We start from the raw sequence: 22,387 nt of genomic DNA on the forward strand, positions 1-22,387 counted from the left end.
CTTACTCTGTGCCTTAGCACCTTTTCATTTTTGTGAAGCATTCTCTGAAGATCGGCTTTGTTTCCAATTAGTGTCATTGGTGTGATATGTTGTATGATGTGATGCTATGCGATATGATGCAAAGATATGATGCAAAGAATGATGTTAATGCCGAAGACACACGCCCTCGCTGAAACACACAATCTCTGCGTCCCCTTAGGAACGATCAAAATCGCTTTGTCGTTTATTTTTCGGCTTCACCGCTTATTTTTCGGTGTAAGTTCTGCATCCCCTTAGGAACGTCTTTTGAACTTCTTTGCCTTCTATTTCGGTGGTATTTTTCGCGTTGACTTTTCGCGCTTCGCCTTATATTTCGGCGGTATTTTTCGCATTGACTTTTTGCGCTTTGCCTTGTATTTTGGCGGTATTTGGCTCTGCATTCCCTTAGGAACGACTTTTGAGCAAAAAAACTTACTCTGCGCCCCCTTGGGAACGACTTTTTAAGCTTTGGCAAGACTTTTACTGCACTCCCTTAGGAACGACTTTTGAAGCTTCGGTATTTTTCGAGCTTCGTAAATATGTGAAGAAGATATATTTAATTTTAACAGAAGCAAAACTATTACAAAGAATTAAAACTAGATTTGCATTACTTGTCCTTTATTAAAAAACAAAATGGCATAGAGTAAAAAAGTGCTTCAGAGGGTAGGATATCTCTCAATAGATGTGCTTTGACTCCGGCACAGTATTGTTGACTGTGCGAGCTTCGGATTCCTCCCTGAAATCCCTCTGTTGCTGGGTGTGCTGGCTCCCTTCTGGCTGCTGACCCCGTGAATAAGTAGGTTGTAGTGGTGGTGGAGGTGGAAGCTGTGGCCAAGAAGCCTGTGGCTGACTAGCCGAAGCAACAGAAGCTGTAGAGTGATTACCCACATATTCTGGTATGTAGGGTGAATGGCACGAAGCAGTGTGCAAGACTTGCTTCGGTTGATTCTGCCGAGCTTCGGCTTCTGCAATCTCCCTTTGCTTTTGGATAGTGATTTGGCACATTCTTGTAGTATGGCCCTTATTGTGACGGAACCTCCCAAGTTATTAGGCCCACCTACAGTTGTCCTTGTCCAATGGACCTCAGACAACCCTGTAGATGCCCCTGAATTACTTGAAAAGTTTGGTATCTGCTTTTCTTACCTTTCCCAAGAGCGTTTCACCCGTCACGCAGACATTACAGACCATCGGAGATATAGAAATGCGGAAGCAATTACATAATCTTACATTTATTGAAAGTAAGATCAAGTTAGTTATTACAGACCAGTATCTAAACACGAGTGCAGAGTACTTATTATTACAATACCAAGGGAGGTAAAAACTCCTCCCGATAAGTTCTTACATAAAAGTTTTTATGGAGGACTAGGTCCTCCCGCATCTTCAGTCTTGCTTTTCTTCATTTGACACCACCTTGGTACAAAAGCAACAAAAATTTGTTGCTTCCTCACCTAAAAACAATAGGGAATAAAACCCTGAGTATGGAATTACTCAGCAAGTCTTACCCGACTAAAGAAAAGACTTTCAAGGGTATGCTGGTTATAAGGGAGTCAAGGTAAGGTATCTCAAGATCAAAGACTCTGTTTTGCATAAATGCTTACTAAAAGTGGATCCTTAAAATCTAGTTTTATTTTCAGGTTAGGTAAACTTACCTGCATCTAGAGTTCTTTCTAACCTAGTTCAAGCACTTGACCTGCACTAGCCAATTTCTTATCAACCCTTAATCTTTACTGGAGTTCTACGTGTAAGTCAGTGGCCAAGTCTCCATTACCGCGGAGGTACGGCGATCCAAATCGATTATACTCAGCTGAGGATCTCCAATCACACGACATATGTAGCACTTAACCCTTGCATATGTCAACCCGCCACCGGGGTTCTTAAGACCAGATTAGGTTCACGTGAACCGAGAGCACAGATACACCACCGTCTAGCCTCTTGCCATGGAGGGTACACGCTACTCTCGCCACTGCTCCACGCCCATTCCGTGTTATCTTATTCTGGCCTTAGTCTGCCCGAGGCAAGGCTTACCCATGACGAGGCATGTGACCAGTTAAAGGGTCCTCGGTCAGCAGGCCTACATCGAGACGGTCCTTAATCGACTCAGACGGAGACACTACACCGAGACTCTCTTCTCGTGCAAGTCACCTGCCCGGTCTCAGCTTAATCATTTAAAGTCCAAAGTTTGGTACCTGGCAGAGGTACATCTTTTCTGATGTTGAACCCATCACGGTCGTGATGGATCCACCATCAAGTTTTATTTTCAAAAACATCCTTCCCACTTTGCCAATCATCTTTTGTAAAACAAACATTTTTGTTTTGCTAGAGCAATACTAAGCATAGTAAAAATCTTTTGTAAAAACATGATTTCAAGGAAGGTAATCAAGTTCAAGGAAGGTAATGCATGAATTGTTTAAGCATTCAACTCCTATCACCTAATGCATCAATCAAGTGAGAAAGATTTTAAGAACATCAAGGAGGGTGGCAAATGCACCGGGGCTTGCCTTCATTGATAGGTGAGTCAGGCTCGGACCCGCAGATATCAAGGTAGAAACAGTTTCCTGCCTGAGATTCCGAAGGTGGTGGTGTCTTCTCTTCAGTTACTTTGATTTCTTCTTCGTTTTCTAAAGATAACCATATATATGTATATAAGAATGAATGCCATGTAATGCTCATGAGAGTGCAAAGATAATAATAATTTATTATCTAAGGTTTTGAATACAACTTTCCTTCACGGAACTCCGAGAACTTAGGGTTTCCGGAGTCAGTAAAGGAGTTCAAAGGGCAGGGGTGGGGGTTTTAGGTTCTAAGTATCAAACAAGGTCCAAATCAAACCAAACTCTACCCAAGGCTTCTAAATAATGTGTAGAGCTCATAAAAAAGTTTGGGCATTTTTGGACTTATTATCTATTTTCTAAAAATCCAGAATCAATGCTTTTGGCTATTTTAAATACCCCAAAATTCCCTATTTAACCTAAAAATCATGAAACTATTTTTATTAAATACTATGGAAAATAGGAAGTCTAGGAAAATTGGTTTGACAATTTTAGAATTATTCTACAATTTTCTATAATTGTTGGAGTTCTGCTGGAAAAAGAAAAAGATAAAGAATGAACAATCCTGGGCCGATTTCAGCCCAGGTGGCCCAGTAACACAGGGAAAGCGGGGCGCGCCCGCGTCTGTGGTGGAAGCTTTGCAGAAACGCCCTCGGGGTTATGGCTAACTGGCGATGGGTTCGGTTACTGTTACTCTGTGTCACTGACAGTTTACACGAGGGTCCTTCGGTTTCTATTCCTTTACCGCGCCAGGTCCTCGACGACGGTGAGCGCGGGGAAACTCCGACGAGCTTGCAGACTGACCAAACGAGGCAATGACCGGCGCTCCCGAGCGGTGGACACGAAATTGGACCTCCCTCGATTAATTCCCCCAACTTAATTTCACGATTGGTAAGCTATCAACCTCTGTCCACGTGAACCGCGGATGATGAGGACAATGGCACGCGTTCCCGGTGATGGGAGGTGGTTCAGTTCAATTGCGCGGGTTGGTGAGCATCACCCGTGTATAAGGATGCTAAAACAAGAACAGAGAGGGCATGATCATTCCTGAAGAGGGCTGGCCACGGCGAGGGTGCTTTCACGACGGTGGAGAACTGTTTTGGGGGAAACAAGAGATTCTCGAGCTCTGGGGAACGATTCAAGGCACGAATGGCTCCACTGGTTGCGTAAGTACCTAACAGAGCGAGTGGTAGTGGCAATTTATAGGAGGCTTAGGCGGTGGTGCTCAATTTAGCCGAGCAAAGCTGGCGGTCGGAGGGGAAAAGAGCTCTGGCGTATGACACAGGTGGCCTTTCACCGTGGCAGGTGCTCCGGTGATCACCGGACATGCACCACATGATTCACCGTGATGAGAGCTAGCGCATAAGCACGTGGCGCGCAACGGCGACAGCTCGACGGCGGTGAGAGTTATCCGAGCGACCGGCGGCAAGGGGGGTACGTCAAGCTTAGCCGCAATCCGAGCGCAAGTTGATCAGATGTCGAGATCTTTATTCGGCTGAGCTTATCTGCTGACCACGGCGCACGAATCATGGCGAACAATCAACCACTGGCGACAGATCACCGGCGAGGGGGGGATCGTGATCTTCTTCAGTTTGGGACTTACTGTACCATGGCGTTTGCTCTTCAGTCAGTCTGACAGACAGAGTTTGGGCCTCATTTTCTCTCAAATTTCTGTGGCAACACATCCAGATCTCTGCAGCAATATTATAGTGCTATAAACCAGCTACAACTCAACTATAGGGATTAAACTTAGTTGAGCACTGGATCAAGGTTGAATCCAAGTCCAAAGTTAGCTCTGTTACACTGAAATTCTGAATTCCAGAGTTCATCAGCCTGACAGTCCAACTTTGGGCTTAATTATCTCCAATATCTTCTTAACAACTATGCTTACACTCTTAAGCAAAGTTGTTCTTCTTTGTTTGATCTACAAGTTTGATGTGGTGACCTAGGGCAAAAACCCTAAAATTTGAAACTTACAAGGACTCAAAGTTGAGCTTAAACACTGAAATTCAGACTTAGCATAGAACCCAAATGAGGTCCATTTTGCAATTAAGTCCAAAATCCAAGATTTGGCTTACAAGTCCACACATTTGTGAACCAAATAACTTTATATGTTTTAACATTGTAGTTTTTACACTTTAGTCCAAATATGCACTGTTTTTGCACATAGGCCCCTAAGGTTTAGGTTTAGGGTTTTCCAGGGTTTCAATTAGGGTTTCTGGTATCTTAGGGGTATAAATGTAATTCAAGTTCATTCCTAGGAACATTTTATGATTTTTTTACTTAAACCTTAGGGTTTTCTCAATTTGGGTCATGTTTAACCCCTTTAAACCCTATTTAGGGTTAAGTCCCCTATTCCAGGGTTCTATTTGCAAAACACTACAACAATACAACTTGTTTGAAATTTTTACCTAGTGAATGCACTCTAGGTGTGTCAAACATATGCAATGCCAATGTTTATGATGTCATGCTCAAGTTTTAGTAACAGTAACACCAGGGGTGTTACACTTGTCTTCACCACAAAATAAGCAGTAGATCTTCCTGGGCTGATCCCCATATCTTCCTCCGAAGCCCCTGACACCTCTGCCTCTTGGAGCTGGCGATCGGAAAGAGCTTTGTTGCTGCCCCGAAGATTGTGAGGTATACTGTGGCCTCTGCAGCTGACCTCCTTTGTCATCATTCTGAGTGGAATTGTGAATTGACCTGACATGCCTCAGGTGGATTCTTCCTCCAAAGCCCTTGGTCATTTTAGAGAATCTGTAAGCTTCCTCCCTTCTTTGGCGGAAGTCATTGTCAGCCCGAATGTATTCGTCCATCTTTTGAAGCAGCTTTTCTAGAGTTTGTGGGGGCTTCCTGGCGAAATATTGGGCGATAGGTCCTGGGCGAAGGCCTTTGATCATGGCCTCAATGACAATCTCATTGGGCACTGTAGGCGCTTGTGCCCTCAATCGCAAGAACCTTCGTACATATGCTTGAAGGTACTCTTCGTGGTCTTGTGTGCATTGGAATAGGGCCTGAGCTGTGACTGGCTTCGTTTGAAAGCCTTGGAAACTAGTGACCAACATGTCCTTAAGCTTCTGCCATGATGTGATTGTCCCTGGCCGAAGAGAAGAATACCATGTTTGAGCTACATTCCGGACTGCCATGACGAAGGACTTCGCCATAACTACGGTATTGCCTCCATACGAAGATATAGTTGCTTCGTAGCTCATGAGAAACTGCTTTGGATCTGAATGCCCATCATACATGGGAAGCTGAGGTGGCTTGTATGATGGGGGCCATGGAGTAGCTTGCAGTTCTGCTGCCAAGGGAGAAGCATTATCAAAGGTAAAGGTATCATGAATAAAATCATCATACCATCCATCTCCATTGAATAAGCCTTCCTGATGAAGCTCCCTGTGCTGGGGCCTTTGGTTTTGTTCGTCTTGAGCAAGATGGCGCACCTCTTCAGTAGCTTCGTCGATCTGCCTTTGAAGGTCAGCTAATCGTGCCATCTTCTCCTTCTTCCTTTGTACTTGCTGATGGATGATCTCCATATCCCTGATCTCTTGGTCCAACTCCTCCTCCTAAAGTGTTGGACTGGTGGCTTTCCTCTTCTGGCTTCGAGCCTCTCAAAGAGAAAGAGTTTCTTGGTTTGGGTCCAGCGGCTGTAGTGCAGCGGTCCCTGGTGCTGAAGCTTTCTTCGGCGGCATGACGAAGGTCAGTGCTTGCCGAAGGTGGTCGAAAAGGGTTTACCGGAGGTGGGCGCCAATGTTGGGGACTTGTTCTCAAATGCTATGAGTTAAGAACAAGGCAACACAAAATGTTAAATGTTAATGTTCTTCGTCCTTCGAAGCATTATTTCCCTTAGGATATAATGATTTTCAGACGAAGGTTATAAGGGACATACCTTCATAAATAAGACATATATAAATAGAGAATGAAGTTTATGAAATATAAGGGACAACATAAACAATCGCATAACTTTATCAATTCATTCTCATTTTATTATTATGGAGAAATAAAAACAATACTGAATTACAAATATACCTTTGACTTGACAAAAGATAAAAGTACAAGTGTGACGCACGAGCAAGTACAAGTCAGGGGGTACTGTTCATCTATTTATAGGCACAGGACACAGCCTGTGAGAAATTACAGTTATGCCCTTTGCATTTACTATTGACTTATAGAAAAATCTATGAGGACTGGATAGCTTTTTCCCCTTTAAGTCGGTTCCTTTTTCCGCGATTGAGACGAAGCTCCCTTTTGCATAGCTTTGGAGCAACGACAACCTTTGTCACGATCATGCCCTTCTCATCGTATATGCTTTTAATCTTGAATCCGAAGGTACCTGTCTATAAACCATACTTGGAAGACATTGTTAAATTACGTTTTTGAGGACCTTCGGAGGACGAAGGCCCCCAACACTTCCCTGCTTGGCATGCACTACAAATCCTGTCTTTCTCAAAATGAACATTTGTTAGTCCCAAAATGTGTTCTCCCTTTAGAAGCTTGTGAAGATTCTTCATCCAACGTGGGCTAGTCGGCGATGCCAGAGCCAACCCATGTTAGTCTTAGCAATTAAGCAAGTGTCGAGTTCAGCTCTATTAAAATCAACTAAGTACAGCTGACCCTCTAACACTCCCTTAAATGCTATTGAATCATCACTTCTTCTAAAGACAGTAACACCTATATCCGTAAAAAGACAATTGTAGCCCATTTTACATAATTGAGAAACTGAAAGCAAGTTAAAATCTAAAGAATCTACAAGAAAAACATTGGAAATAAAATGGTCAGGTGATATAGCAATTTTACCAAGTCCTTTGACCAAACCTTGATTTCCATCCCCGAATGTGATAGCTCTTTGGGGATCTTGGTTTTTCTCATAGGAGGAGAACATCCTTTTCTCCCCAGTCATATGGTTTGTGCACCCGCTATCAATGATCCAACTTGAGCCCCCGGATGCATAAACCTACAAAACAAGTTTAGGTCTTTTTCTTAGGTACCCAAACGGTCTTGGGTCCTTTGACATTAGAAACAAGCACCTTGGGTACCCAAACACAAGTATTTGAGCCCTTGTGTTTGCCCCCAACATATTTGGCAACTACTTTGCCTGATTTGTTAGTAAGCACATATGATGCATCAAAAGTCTTAAATGAAATGTTATGGTCATTTGATGCAGTAGGAGATTTCTTTTTAGGCATTTTAACATGGGTAGAACGCCTAGAGCTAGAAGCCTCATTCTTATAAATAAAAGCATGGTGAGAAACAGAATGAGTCTTCTTAGCATGAATTCTCCTAATCTTATCCTCAAAATAACCAGCAGGATACAAAATATAGCCCTCGTTATCCTGAGGCATGGGAGCCTTGTTCTTAACAAAATTAGACAATCTTTTAGGGGCATTGAGCTTGACATTGCCTCCCTGTTGGAAGCCAATGCCATCCTTAATGCCCGGGCGTCTCCCATTATAAAGCATACTACGAGCAAATTTAAAATTTTCATTCTCTAATTCATGCTCGGCAATTTTAGCATCTAATTTTGCTATATGATCATTTTGTTGTTTAATCATAGCAATGTGATCATGGATAGCATCAACATTAACATCTCTACATCTAGTGCAAATAAAGACATGACTAACAGTAGATGTAGAGGGTTTGCAAGCATTTAATTCATCAATCTTAGCATGTAACATGACATTTTCATTTCTAAGATTGGAAATTGTAAACATTTAAATCCTTAGCCTTAGCAATTAATTTTTCATTCTCAATCTTAAGGCTAGCAAGAGAGGTATTCAATTTATCAATCTTAGCAATTAAACTAGCATTATCATTTCTAAGATTGGTAATTGAATCATCACAAACAATTGACTTCTCAACCTTAGCAATCAAATTAGCATTCTCAATTCTAAGGTTAGAAATAGTGTCATGGCAAGTGCTAAGCTCACTAGTTAATTTTTCACATTTTTCTATCTCCTGAGCATAAGCATTTTTAACCTTAACATGCTTCTTGTTTTCCTTAATAAGGAAGTCCTCTTGGCTATCCAAGAGTTCATCCTTCTCATGAATAGCACTAATTAATTCATTCAATTATTCCTTTTGTTGCATGTTTAGGTTGGCAAAAAGAGCAAACAAATTTTCTTCATCATCACTAGAGTTATCCTCATCACTAGATGTTGCATATTTAGTGGAGGCTCTAGATTTTACCTTCTTTTTGCCGTCCTTTGCCATGAGGCACTTGTGGCCGACATTGGGGAAGAGAAGACCCTTGTTGACGGCGATGTTGGCGGCGTCCTCATCGGAGGAGGAGTCGGTGGAGCTCTCGTCGGAGTCCCACTCCCGGCAAACATGGGCATCGCCGCCCTTCTTCTTGTAGTATCTCTTCTTCTCCTTCTTCTTTCCCCTCTTGTCGTCACCCCTGTCACTGTCACTAGAAATAGGACATTTTGCTATGAAGTGACCGGGCTTACCACACTTGTAGCAAACCTTCTTGGAACGGGGCTTGTAATCTTTCTCCTTCCTTTGCTTGAGGATTTGGCGAAAACTCTTGATGATGAGCGTCATTTCCTCGTTGTCGAGCTTGGAGGTGTCAATGGGAAGCCTACTTGATGTAGACTCTTCTTTCTTCTCCTCCGTTGCCTTGAATGTGACGGGTTGTGCCTCGTGTACGGAGGAGGTGCCTTGCTCAATGATTTTCTTGGAGACTTTGATCATCAATTCAAAGCTCACAAATTTTCCTATAACCTCCTTGGGAGACATTAGCTTGTATCTAGGATCACCACAAATTAATTGAACTTGTGTAGGATTAAGAAAAACGAGTGATCTTAGAATAACCTTGACCATTTCATGGTCATCCCATTTTGTGCTCCCGAGGTTGCGCAGTTGATTTACCAAGGTATTGAGCCGGTTGTACATGGCTTGTGGCTCCTCTCCTTGGTTGAGCATAAAGCGACTGAGCTCCCCCTTGATTGTCTCCCTCTTGGTGATCTTAGTCACTTCATCTCCCTCGTGCGCGGTCTTGAGCACGTCCCAATCTCCTTGGTGCTTTTCAACCCTTGCACCTTATTATACTCCTCTCGACTTAGAGAGGCGAGGAGTATAGGTGTGGCTTGAGAGTTGAAGTGCCGGATTTGGGCAACCTCATCCAAATCATAATCTTCATCCCCCGGCGATGGTACCTGCACTCCAAACTCAACAACGACCCAAATACTAGCGTGGAGTGAGGTTAGGTGATGCCTCATTTTATCACTCCACATGTTATAATCTTCACCCTCAAAACCGGGTGGTTTGTCTAGTAGGACGAAAAGTAAAGGAGTACGTTTTGAAATGCGAGGATAACGTAGGGGGATCTTACTAAACTTCTTGCGCTCATGGCGCTTAGAAGTAATGGACGGCGCGTCGGAGCCGGATGTAGATGGCGACGAAGAGTCGATCTCGTAGTAGACCACCTTCTTCATCTTCTTTTTCTTGTCGCTGCTCCGATGTGACTTGGTGTGTGAAGGGGATCCCTTCCCCTTTTTGCCGGACTCTCCCGATGGAGTCTTCCCGTGGCTTGTGGCGGGCTTCTCGCCGGTCGCCACCTCCTTCTTGGTGTGATCTCCCGACATCACTTCGAGCGGTTAGGCTCTAATGAAGTACCAGGCTCTGATACCAATTGAAAGTCGCCTAGAGGGGGGTGAATAGGCGGAATCTGAAAATTATAAACTTAAGCACACACTACAAGTCGGGGTTAGCGTTAGAAATAAAATCAAGTCCGAAAGAGAGGGCGAAAACAAATCACAAGCAAATGAAGAGTGTGACACGGTGATTTGTTTTACCGAGGTTTGGTTCTTGCAAACCTACTCCCCGTTGAGGTGGTCACAAAGACCGGGTCTCTTTCAACCCTTTCCCTCTCTCAAACGGTCACCTAGACCGAGTGAGCTTCTCTTCTCAATCAATTGGGACACTTAGTCCCCACAAGGACCACCACAGAATTGGTGTCTCTTGCCTTGATTACAAATGACTTGGGAACAAGAAAGAAGGAAGAAGAAAAGCGATCCAAGCACAAGAACTCAAATGAACACAAATATCTCTCTCTCACTAGTCATTATTTGATTGGAGTGAACTTTAGACTTGGGAGATGATTTGATCTCTTGTTTATATCTTGGAGTGAAGTCTAGAGCTCTTGTATTGAATGCAATAGCTGAAAACTTTGATGCCTTGAAGTGTGGTGGTTGGGGGGTATTTATAGCCCCACCCACCAAAATGCTCGTTGGGGAACTCTGCTGTCGATGGGTGCACCGGACAGTCCGGTGCGCCACCGGACACTGTCCGATGTGCCAGCCATGTCACCCAACCATTAGGGTTTGACCGTTGGAGCTTCTGACAGCTGGGCCACCGGACAGTCCGGTGGTGCACCGGACAGGTCCTGTTCACTGTCCGGTGCGCCTTCTGGCGCCTGCTCTAACTCTACGCGCGCAGTCCGCATTGTTGACTGTTCACTTTTGCAGTCGACCGTTGGTGCGCTAGCCGTTACTCCCGCTGGCACACCGGACAGTCCGGTGAATTATAGTGGGGAGCAATTTCCAAAAACCCGAAAGTGGCAAGTTCAGAGTTGATCTCCCTGGTGCACCGGACACTGTCCGGTGGCACACCGGACAGTCCGGTGCGCCAGACTAGGGCAGCCTTCGGTTTTCTTTGCTCCTTTGTTTTAAACCCTTTCTTTTAACTTTGTATTGGTTTGTTGTGAACCTTTGGCACCTATGGAACATATAATCTAGAGCAAACTAGTTAGTCTAATTATTTGTGTTGGGCAATTCAACCACGAAAATCATTTAGGAAAAGGTTTGACCCTATTTCCCTTTCAGTGGCCCAACGAAACCACCAGGCGTGGGGGCCATGGGTCAGTCAGCCGCGGGGACAGATATGGCAGTTGACGTGACCTAAGGCGGATTGATAGTGGGCGCATCAGCAGACATGCTAAAACAATGTGCCAATCACCAATCAGGCCATGTTGAGGCAAGGTATAAGCTTTGGTCCCACCTGCAGGCTCGCATCCTCCCCTGAGGTGGGCTCGGGGGCCACTATCGGTACCCTGAAACTAGGTACCCCTTACTACTGTACAAAGATGCAGTATCCACGCGGCTATTTTTAGTCGCGTGGTAAAAGAGCTGTATGTGGGACCAGGCCATGACTCGCCCCAGCCTCGGGTGACTACTCTGGGCCAGCAACAGCACCTGACCCCACCACATGGGTGGGTCCGGTGCCGCCACGTGTCTTGACCCCCATGTGAAGGTGCCAGACCCCTGTATATATGGTCCGGGCCTCCAAGTTTGGTCCAAGACCTCCACGTGTGCGAACCGGACCCCTGGAATGGATCCGGACCTCCCTGTATGGGGTCCGGGCCGCCCACGGTGGGGTCCCTGGTTCTAGGACAGAACATACCCGGGCCTTAACCAGGGCCCAGGCGGGGGTCCGGTGCCGACACGTGTCCAGACCTGGTCTGGTGGGATCCGGACCTAATCGCATGTACTCCTGCTCCCCGCTCAGGTGGAGGCCCGATGCTGCCACATGGCTTACTGCGCGCGGTGTAAGCCAACAGGCGAAACCTGGCATAAAGCCTCTGGGCTACGCGCGTCTTTGCATTTATTACGGATAAGACGTGCGCCTGTCCATTCCAGTGACAGGCGGCACGCCCGGTCCACATTGCGTGGGCCGTGTTGTTACTCACCATTACTCGCACGTTTCCAAGAAAAGGGTTACTGACTATCAATGCTGCATGGACTGCGGTCATCATGACTCCTGCTGATTACTCATGCGTTACTAAGGCGGAGGATCTTTGTGTGCTGTCAGCATTTACTATTCACATAATGTATTCCTACCATTATGCTCCTGGGCCCGCATGTCGGGGCTCAGCATCCTTGTATGTACCTCCCTTAAACTATAAAAGGGAAGGGACACAGCGTTACAAGGGACACACGCTCGATACAACTTACATACAGTGGAGGTAGGGTATTACGCTCCTGCAGCCTGAACCACTATAAACCCTCGAGTGTTCTTATGTTCATCGACAACTCACCTAACAGGCAAACGCTTAGGCCCCCTCCTCATCTTAGGATTAGGGCGGGTGCATTCCGCCACCCGGCCGGAGGATTTTTTCTCCGACAATATGTGTTGGACATCTAACCACCAAAACACTTATAGAAATGGCCCAAAGGCACATTTCCCTTTCAGAATCGGGATTGCGGAGCGACGAGCTAGGGCATGAGGAAGGGCGTGACTGCGGTGAGCTAGACCGAGGAACATGACGACGATAGCGCAGCATGGGCACAGGAGAGAGAATGCACACGAGAGAAATGAAATAACGTGGGAAAGAGGAAAGGTGCACACAGCTGTGTACTACCTAGCTCAACACCAAGACCTATGGCACCGATCTAGGTCACGTCATCCACGAACATGGCGTTCACGCTAACGCGTCATTTTGTTCGGGCGACATGTTCTATGGAGCCAAGACGTGTCACCTCGGTGCAATAGGACATGACGCCGAGTAAAAGTTTGCAAAACAACATTAATTCGTCTAGGGGCCCAACATGATTTTTTTTAAAAGGATGAAATTGCAAAAAAAATCGGCATATCAAACATGGTTTGAAATCTTTTTGGGTGCTCAGTGCTGACGTGGTACTCCAGTGACGCGCTGCTTTTCTCCCATTGGTCCACCCACTGCCCGCGTGGCCGACCCTGCCCGTGTACCAAGAAGCAGCCCTTTGTGTGACTGACTTGCCGGTCCCAGCACATCCACCCCATCCGTCATTGACAGATCCCGCAATACTCACAGGGCCCTCTTCTCTCATCTCTCACTCCCTCGCTCCGTCTACCAGTACCACCACGTCCCTCCTCGTCGACGATCTCGTAGCGGCGGCGCACATGGCGAGCGACGGCGCGGCGGCTACGCCAGCGAAGGTTACCCCAAAGAAGGCCAATCTCCTCGACCCGCACTCCATCAAGCACCTTCTCGACGAGACCATCTCCGAGGTACTATGCTTCACCCTAAACCCTAGCACCTCCTCCCTCTCCTCCCCCCTCCTCGATCGCTCCTACCACTTGGTTCCTCTAGATTTATCATCCAACGATGTGGTTTCGTGATGCCATCAGGTCGTGAAGAGTAAGGGCTACACCGAGGACACGCGGCTGGGCAACTGGAAGCTGGGGATCGGAGCCGCCGTGATTGCTGTCGCCCTCCTCGCTCAGTTTTACCCCAAGAAGTTCCCGCAGAACCGCGATTTCCTCCTTGGCTGCATCGCCCTATATCCTTTTCTTCATTGGTTTGCCCTATCTTTTGGTTATGATGAATCGGCGCTAGATCTGATTTCTGTTGAGAATCGTGTGGAATTGTTGCTTGTTGCTGTTGATCCTTGACTTAGATGACTCGATACGTATGTGGTGCTGAATGTGGTGCTGCTGATCCTTAGCTACACCAAGGAGAAGGATGCCATCCTATTCACGCACCCTCCTATGGTTTGTCTCCATCTGGACTTGTTGCTCTTGAATTCCTACTTTCCAAGTGTACTTGTTAATATGCAGCCTATTTTACTTTCTTTCTGACTACACTGTAGCTGAATGAAATCAAACAGTTTGCTTCGGCTTGAGTATCTGCATATGTTAGATATATGCTTGATCATGTTTAGGACATTAGAACTACATGAGTGCTTGTCTGGTATATGTTCCTTAAAATTCTGACTGAAGTGCTTTTGTTTTAATAAAATCATAAGCAGTCAAAGTTTGCTTCGTAAAAATGTGTGATGAATGTTATATTCAACCAACTGAAGAGATTGTTTTCAGCAAGTATTCATGTGGGGAATTCGTTTGCCCTTCGAACATTTCTTTAAAAGTTTTCGCCTGTCGCAAACTCCTGGTGACCCAATTACTGCTATCTATTTTCAACTGCCACGGAAGTTTTTAGCCTTTAAAGTTGTGATGTGTTTCCTATTCTTATATTAGACGTTTTGTTGACGATGGAGTGGTTTTTCTTATAATTGTTCGACAACTTGAATTTTATTCGCATCCTTCTCTCAGGTTCAGTAAGCTATGCTCAAATGTGTCATTTGCTTCCTAATTACTCAACTCATGCTCACTTTTGCTTGAATGATAATGTTAGATTGTGTTTATCTATTTCTACTATAGGCCGTGGGCCTCCACCTGCGTGTGAAGGTGGTCCACCATAGGGGTGCTTCAACCCTAGAGGTTGCGTCTACGGGCAGGGGTGCGCTGGCGATAACTGCTTTATTCAGTCCTTACAGATATTATTCAACATATAAGAAATGGAAATACAATGTATAGGCTATTTTTTTCTCGAAAAGCACAGGAGAACTGCGCCCCATAAATATATTAGCAGGGAAGAAAAGGTCTAAGAAGACCTGAAATACAATGCACTCCTTACGGAGGCCAGAAACAACCATACAGATAGGGATCCATAACCCAGCCAAAAACTAAAAACCACCTAGTCGAAGCCCCTAAGCAGCAGGATGAGGGGGGCAAGAAACAAAGACCTTTGGCCCCAGCAATTTGCCATTTTTGCATTTCCTCGACTACCAACTCAAGGAGTAGAGTGAGGTTTGGAGATACTCCATCAAAAACCACTCTATTCCGATGTTTCCAGATCATCCAGGCTCCAAGAGTGATGAGGGAGTTCAGACCTCTCCTGGTCATTCCAGTAACAACAACAGCTGTCCTCTCCCACCAATCCAGGAAGGAAATAGCAGCCAGCTGTGGAGCTAAAGAGCGCTCAGCTTCCTTAGAAGCTTATACCAGAATACTCTTGTGAATACACAGGACGCCAACAGATGGTTGATAGGTTCTGGCTCCTGATCACAAAGAGGACATCTTGCAGGATGATTCAATCCTCTATTTGCTAACCTGTCTGCAGTACAACACCTATTCTGGGCCACTAACCGCATGAATCTGCACTTTGGTGGAGCCCAAGCTTTCCAAACTCTTTTGTAGTGCCCAAAGGAACTTGACCCTACAAACAGACCCTTGTATGCTGAACTTGCAGAATACTTGCCATCAGGTGCCAAGGAGAAGATGCGTTTGTCTTCAATATTAGGCTGCTGCACAATGACAGAAAGAGCATCCCAGAGAGATAAGAAATCTATCAGAACTCCAACTGTGAGTGCTCCCTTGATATCTGTAATCCATCTTCTGTTCAACAAAGCTTCTTGCACAGTCCTTTTACGTGTTATTCTATTTGGGATTGTGGCAAACAGTCTTGGAGCAATATCTGAAACCTTTTTTCCATTGATCCATCTATCTGTCCAGAAGAAAGTGTTGGACCCACTGCCAGTCTCAGTAATTAGCACACTAGAGAAGAAGAGCTTAGATTTGCTTGGAACTTGTATTGGGAGCCCTGCCCATGGGCGGTTAGGATCAGTTCTTTGCAGCCATAACCATCTCATGCGAAGAGCCCAACGAAGTTCAGGGAGACTAGAAATTCTCAACCCTCCTAACTGCAAAGGATGGCATACCTTGCCCCATGCGACCAAACAGTGTTCTCCATTTACCTCTTTTCTCCCTTTCCATAGAAAGCCCTTTCTTATCTTGTCAATGGCATGAATGTCCCATTGGGGGAAATCAATTGCCATTGCAGCATAGATAGACAATTAGACATCCCAGTAAGGACATGCTACACAAGGATTCTTCTCCCTGCCCTGTTAAGCAAATTTGCCTTCCAGAATGGGAGTTGATCAGCAATTTTCTCTATTAGGGGCAGGAAGTTATGCTTGGATAATTTGTGCAGAGAAAGAGGAAGGCCCAAATATTTGCAGGGAAAATAAGCAAATTCACATGGAAGCATGCTTTGTACCTCCAAAATGGTCTCCTCAGATCATCTGATAGGATATACGTTGGACTTCTGAGCATTGTTTTGAAGTCCAGGAGCATCTCCAAACAACTGAAGGATATCAAGAGTAATGGAGATATCCGCTTCATTAGGATGCAAAAAAAAAGAGAGCCACACCATCAGCATATATAGAGACCGTGTGGAGTTTCTTTCTTCCTGATAATTGTTTGAGTAAACTTGCCGCCTCAGCCTTGGAGAAGAGAAGGCCAAGAACATCCATAACCAGAATGAAAAGCATTGGGGAAAGGGGGTCACCCTGTCTGAGCCCTCTTCTATGTTGAATAATTGTACCTGGACACCCATTTAGAAGCACCTTTGTAGTAGAAGCCAATAACCCATAGATGATGTCTCTCCAGACTGGTCCAAAACCCAACTGCTGCATTACTTCAAGCAAGAAGGGCCACGACACAGAATCAAAAGGCTTAGTTATATCTAGTATGAGAAGGAGCCGATCCATATTTTGTTGGTGAAGCAACCTTGACGTCTGTTGTACGAGCATAAAATTGTCCTGAATGAACCTTCCTTTTATGAATGCACTTTGGTTTGGAGAGACCATGTCATTCAATCTTTTTGCCAACCTATTGGCGAGGACCTTTGTGATCAATTTTGCAAAACTGTGCACTAAGCTGATTGGTCTGAAATCTTTAACCTGATCAGCTCCCTCCTTTGGAATCATCGTCATAAAGGCTGTGTTAAGTCTGTTAAGGTTTACAAAATTCCTACTCCAAACTGCTGATACTGCAGCCGACACATCATCCTTGATAATATTTCAGCAAACCTTATAAAACCTCCATGGGAAGCCATCGGCCCTGGGGCCTTATCAGAAGGTAGGCAACCAATGGTTTCCCACACCTCCTGCTCAGGTATAGGAGAGTCAAGGTCAGAAAGATTGTGCCTTACTAGACCAAGGGCCTCCAGATCAATTGTTCTTTCTCTAACCCCAGACTGTCCAATAAGCTTAGCGTAGAATTCATCCACCAGGGCTGCCTTCTTATGGTGATTTGTAAAGATACGATCTCCATCCATCAGCTTTGTCACCAGATTCTTTTAGGTAGATTACTTGACTATATTTTGATTTCAGGCCCTTTACCCCAATTTAAAATGGAAAACTATATGGCACCCTGTGGGGCTGGCACCCTCTTTAGCTAAATTATCACTCCGATTTTTCAAAAATAAACATGTATGTAGTATTGTAGTACACCTAAAGTTAGGTGTATTTTGAAGAGTTCAGTTTGAAATTCATCTTTGACATTGAGATTAAAATCACAAGTGCCGCTGTCAGCACATGATGAGCAGTGTCAGGTTGTCTGGTTGCCCTATTTTGTTTCTTGACATCTAGGCTGAATTTGAAACTGAATCGTTGCAACTATACTTAACCTTGTCTGTCCTATATACACCACCATTGTTGTGATTTTTTTTGAAACGTTGCAAAATGATATTTTATCTAACGAGGGCACCAAATCTGCATTGGTTTCAAAATTTACTGTGATATCCAGTCCTAGTGGTCACTAAAGCATATGTTTCAAAAGCAGTGCTTGTTATTTGCCCAATAATTCTTTTTGGTGAACACATTGCCTTGAAATTGATGCCGAATTGAATGCCTTGTTAGATATTGATGTGATCTTATTTTAACTATAGGTAATTGTTATCAGCAGTTCTGTGAGATGTCTGTTCTTGTTTGATTCAGTATTTATTAACGACGTGGTGTCAATAGCTTTGCTAACTTATGGGTTTCCTCTCAGGGTTCTTTCAGCAGCACTGGCCTCACTATTTCTTCTAAATTACCAAGATTCTCGGACATGTACACTCTCACAATAGCAAGTGCGGATCCACAGTCTATCTCTGCAAACAAGCCAGTTCATTTCACTAAGAGCGTAACAAAGTGGTATGTGCCCAGTAGTCTTTAGTTCAGCAGACTTACATTTTTGAGTCTCGAGCAGATGCATCTCTTGTGGAAATCTGGATTATAGTGATGCATATAAATAATTTATTGTTCGAACTGTCAACACGACGACCTAGTTTTCCTGAAATGCAGTCTGTCAGTTTTTGCTTGAAATTTTACGTCCTTATGAGTTATGACATGACTCGGTTTCTTTTCTCCTGGATGTTCATTTGTACACATCTAACATTATTCTTGTGCAGGTTTACAAAGGAAGGAGTTCTTGTGGAGGGCCTGTTCTGGAAGGATGTCGAGAAGCTGATTGATGACTACAACAGTGAGCGCAAGAGTAAATGAATTGGTAGCTCGTGTCTCTGGCCATCTGGGGAGACATCGCTGTCTAGAGAAATCCGTCAAAGTTTAGCTTAATCTGAACAGGCATTTTTGCTATACTGTACCGGTTGACCAGTGAATGAATGATGTTCTAGACATTAACTTTGGTTCCAAGCTTTCTGTCGTGTCCATGGATAACTATCCGTCCGAATCCTAGAAACGTGGTCCGTGCTTGTAACCTGTTTGTTCTGGTGCTTCCATACGCCGGAGCAGATTTTGAAGAGAAATGAAACAAATCGTTAAATCACATTATTTCGTTACTGCGGCCACTTATGCAGGGTTTAAGCGTACTTCCGAATAGCTTAGAAGACAAATCTTGATGCATAGAGATCATGCTTTGACGTCGCTCACTATACTGAATTACTGATACTCTGGTGTTTCGTACACAAGCAGGATAAACATTATTTATAGTTACGCTTTCAGAAGCAACAGAAGCCGCTCAAAGTCAAAAGCTTTGGAGAACTCAAACAGCTTCTCAAAGCGTGGTCCTAAACTTTGGTATTTGCTGTACATCAGGCACGGAGCTTCAGAATGCTTCTTGTAACCCTGGGATCTACTCAACGTGTTTGTTATTGATCAAGAAACTCCCTTGCCTTTCCGCACTGGAAGATCAATACTGATCTGACTGAGTAACGATAGCCTCGACCCGATCTATCGATGCATGCAACCTTCCATAGTTCATACTGAAGGCTGGTTCTCCTGTGCCAACAGCCCTGTGTAGAGCAAATATGCCGATCATAGTGTTCGTGAGTTCAAATTGTGCTCAGGAACTAGGATCTTTGCTCAAATGCTTCTAATAATTATAAGTAATTTATTTAAGTAGCGTTAGTGCAGATTTAGACTTACCCATGAATCTCAGGAAGCACATACTCTGCTTTCCATCCAATCCTCAAATCAAACCCTGGGAACAAGCTGAGTTTTGACTTGTTTCTTATCTGAGACACACCATCTCCCCCCAGGCAAGTAGAAAGCTTCCACTTCCATCCAGTTGCATTCAGTTGAAAATTGTGGCCAATGCCAACCTGTGAACCATTGCTGTCAAACCTTATGCACAATCAAAGCCACAGAACAAATTTTCTCCAAGTCAAAGTGAACTTCAATCAGAGCATTTAGTTTTAACTCATTACCATTTTTGAGTTCAGCCATGTTGATTATCTGACAATGTCAGCTAGTGTAACCTCTCTACCTTAACATGTTTATGGCATGTTGGCATCATACTTGACACAGATGATTACAGCACACCTTAACATGTTCAATGGACTTCCTGGATAGGAAAATGGTCTATGCTCTATTCTGATGAAGCACACAAATCTTTTCTGAACCATTTTCCGTGACCATTTTAATGCTGCCATAAATAACTGAGCACAGTCCTTAAATCAGCAAATCACACATATAGAAGAATAGTATATCAAATAAATTTTCACTACGGAAATGTTTAAATCACAAACGAGAGACATTAGACATCTATTCGTCATTTAGGTAGATTCACACTTCATGTAACTAGTAACAGTTCCTAGAGCGGTAGTGGTAGCTTATACTTTGTACCAACAGTGATTATCCTTACTTGGGGTGTAAAGAGATATTTGCTTCAATCAACATTATTTATGCTATCAGAATCATGGCAGAAAATAAATAAGATTAAGGCTTTTACCACTCTTAATCTTTCTATTACTAACCTGAACTTACATTATGCACTAAGGTAAGCATCAAATGCATAATTTGTAGTCACACAATCACATTGAGTAATTATTCAATTAACATTGATGGGTGCACCATTAGACGCATGTTTCATGGAAAATATCAAATTATCTTGCACTTGTGGTTTTCCAAGTACAAAACTAACACTGTTACAACTAACAGGATGCTGCAGAAGAAAAATAACCTGTAGATTTAGAAACTTTGTGACTGGTATCTTCTTGGAAAGCAGCTGTATGTCGCCACTGATGGGCTTGTACTGGAACTTCCATTTCCGCTCGTAATCTAGAGGCTTCAGTACTATCTTTGCCTCAAAGTCATTGACCTCAAGATTGTAGAACTGCAAAGACAACATATCACATTTATACATTATGAAGCGGCAGAAACGATTAACCACAGCACAGAACAGTAACAACCAAGGACGTAGCCCTACAGTTTCTACTACATCGATACGATTTTCATCAGGTTTGAGGTTGTCCCTGCGTGCAGGAGAGGGAAGCTATGAAGACACTTGTTTCGAATGCGCAATCATGGCTAGGATTTAGCATTTCCGGACCCAAGGAGCCCATGGGAAAATCAATTTCACTATCAGAGAGGGAAATGAACGAGGTAATGGACAAACAAATCAATGAGTGACGAAAATTCACGTCCAGCGCTCTAGGGATTATGGCGAGGTTTAGAAATCAGTATGCATCCTCCGGACGAGACCTCGAGGTTGAGGCCGACGCGGAGGCCCTGCAGCTCCTTGCGGAACTTGAAGTGGAGCTCGGCCGGCACTACGTTGATCTGGTACAGCTCGTCCAGCGTCGTCGGCCCCTCCCCGACCCCGCCCTCCACCCCGGCGCCGCTTGCGGAGCTCGAGGCCATCGTGTGAGAGAGGGGCGCCCTTTACTCTCGCCGGTGGATTTAGGCGGCGCAGCCAAGGCCCGCCGCTTGGGGGCGATGGAACAGAGCGGGCCGCCGCCGGCCGTAATCTGGTGATGTGGAGATTTTTCAGCTCACACCCTCAAATCATCGTATACTGCATTTAGGGGACGTTGCGCTCGTTATAAATTGTGAGCAAATATACCCTTTGTGAATTGGTTTCATCAAAACAATTTATTAGAAATTGATAAGATTATCACCTGTTTGGGAGTTTGGAACAGCTGCTCGTCCAGAAAATTTTACGAGTATCTAAGAGGAAATACAGATATATTTGGATGTATTGGGAATGCAGCTACACTTTCGAACTTGTGGTGTAAGTAAATCACACATTTCTATACGAAATAAGAATCACAAAACAACATGGTTTAACTATATCAACATATATCATTCGGTAAAAAACACGAGTGATATATGTTTTTAAGAGGAATTTAATGTGTAGGCGCAACAACTTAATAGATGTAAATCCTACGAAAAAAACATATTCATAGAAGCACGGAAAAAAAGCTAACGGGGAAGGTGGGATAGTGGCACACCATAAACAGTCGAAGCATATGGCGACCGCCAGGAACAAAAGGACAGCCGCATACACCGACGAAAATACTCGTGATCCAGTTTACAACACCGAACAGAAGACACAGGCATGAGGATCGTCCAGCAGACTTTTAGTGTTCGGCATTATATGTTGTGATGATGGTAAAACTGGAAACATGTTAGCTAAACAGGAAAACCAGGAAAAAAAGGCGGCGGCTTGTGAGAATACTGTGCGGATTGGATGAAACCACAAGGAAAGAGAAGAGATGAGCGCGCGAGTACTTAAATTTATTAATAACGTCGGCTAGGTTAAAACCTACGTTCTTACTTATTTAAGAATGTTGATCAAATCCTGGCCGATGGTTGATGTTCTTAAGAACTAAGAACGTCGGCCACGGATTAGCCGACGTGCATGTCAGCATGTTGGTAAGTACGTCGGCAATAGAAACCGTCATTCTTAACGGGATTGAGAACCTCAGCGACGTTTTTAATGTGGGCAACGTTTTTCCTGTTTTTTCTGTAGTGTAGGGGAAGTGTGTTTAGAAG

At 44.3% G+C, this 22,387-nt stretch overlaps 2 protein-coding genes across 2 annotated transcripts; one reads left to right on the forward strand and one right to left on the reverse strand.

Moving 5' to 3' along the window:
- The first annotated feature begins 13,303 nt into the window (after positions 1 to 13,303).
- Positions 13,304 to 18,938, forward strand: LOC100282505 (uncharacterized). The gene is made up of 5 exons (NM_001155414.3): positions 13,304 to 13,556; positions 13,677 to 13,828; positions 13,958 to 14,039; positions 18,162 to 18,304; positions 18,562 to 18,938. The coding sequence occupies exons 1-5, from the start codon at positions 13,449 to 13,451 to the stop codon at positions 18,653 to 18,655; spliced, it is 579 nt and encodes a 192-aa protein (NP_001148886.1). The 5' UTR covers positions 13,304 to 13,448; the 3' UTR covers positions 18,656 to 18,938.
- LOC100277138 (OBP3-responsive gene 4) lies at positions 18,931 to 21,409 on the reverse strand. The gene is made up of 4 exons (NM_001150792.2): positions 21,095 to 21,409; positions 20,574 to 20,726; positions 19,538 to 19,713; positions 18,931 to 19,404 (listed from the first exon to the last, which is right to left on the reverse strand). Exons 1-4 carry the CDS (start codon positions 21,251 to 21,253, stop codon positions 19,302 to 19,304), a joined length of 591 nt encoding a protein of 196 aa, NP_001144264.1. The 5' UTR covers positions 21,254 to 21,409; the 3' UTR covers positions 18,931 to 19,301.
- Between the last annotated feature and the right edge of the window lie 978 nt (positions 21,410 to 22,387).

Source organism: Zea mays, chromosome 2, assembly GCF_902167145.1.
Source record: "Zea mays cultivar B73 chromosome 2, Zm-B73-REFERENCE-NAM-5.0, whole genome shotgun sequence".
Lineage (NCBI taxonomy): Eukaryota > Viridiplantae > Streptophyta > Magnoliopsida > Poales > Poaceae > Zea > Zea mays.

Coding starts and splice junctions, on each gene's coding strand:
- LOC100282505 (NM_001155414.3), top strand. CDS start 13,449: ATGGCGAGCGACGGCGCGGCGGCTACGCCAGCGAAGGTTACCCCAAAG. Junction 13,557..13,676: donor TCGACGAGACCATCTCCGAG/GTACTATGCTTC, acceptor TGATGCCATCAG/GTCGTGAAGAGTAAGGGCTA. Junction 14,040..18,161: donor TATTCACGCACCCTCCTATG/GTTTGTCTCCAT, acceptor GTTTCCTCTCAG/GGTTCTTTCAGCAGCACTGG.
- LOC100277138 (NM_001150792.2), bottom strand. CDS start 21,253: ATGGCCTCGAGCTCCGCAAGCGGCGCCGGGGTGGAGGGCGGGGTCGGG. Junction 19,714..20,573: donor CAAAGTTTCTAAATCTACAG/GTTATTTTTCTT, acceptor AATGGTTCACAG/GTTGGCATTGGCCACAATTT. Junction 19,405..19,537: donor GTGCTTCCTGAGATTCATGG/GTAAGTCTAAAT, acceptor TGCTCTACACAG/GGCTGTTGGCACAGGAGAAC.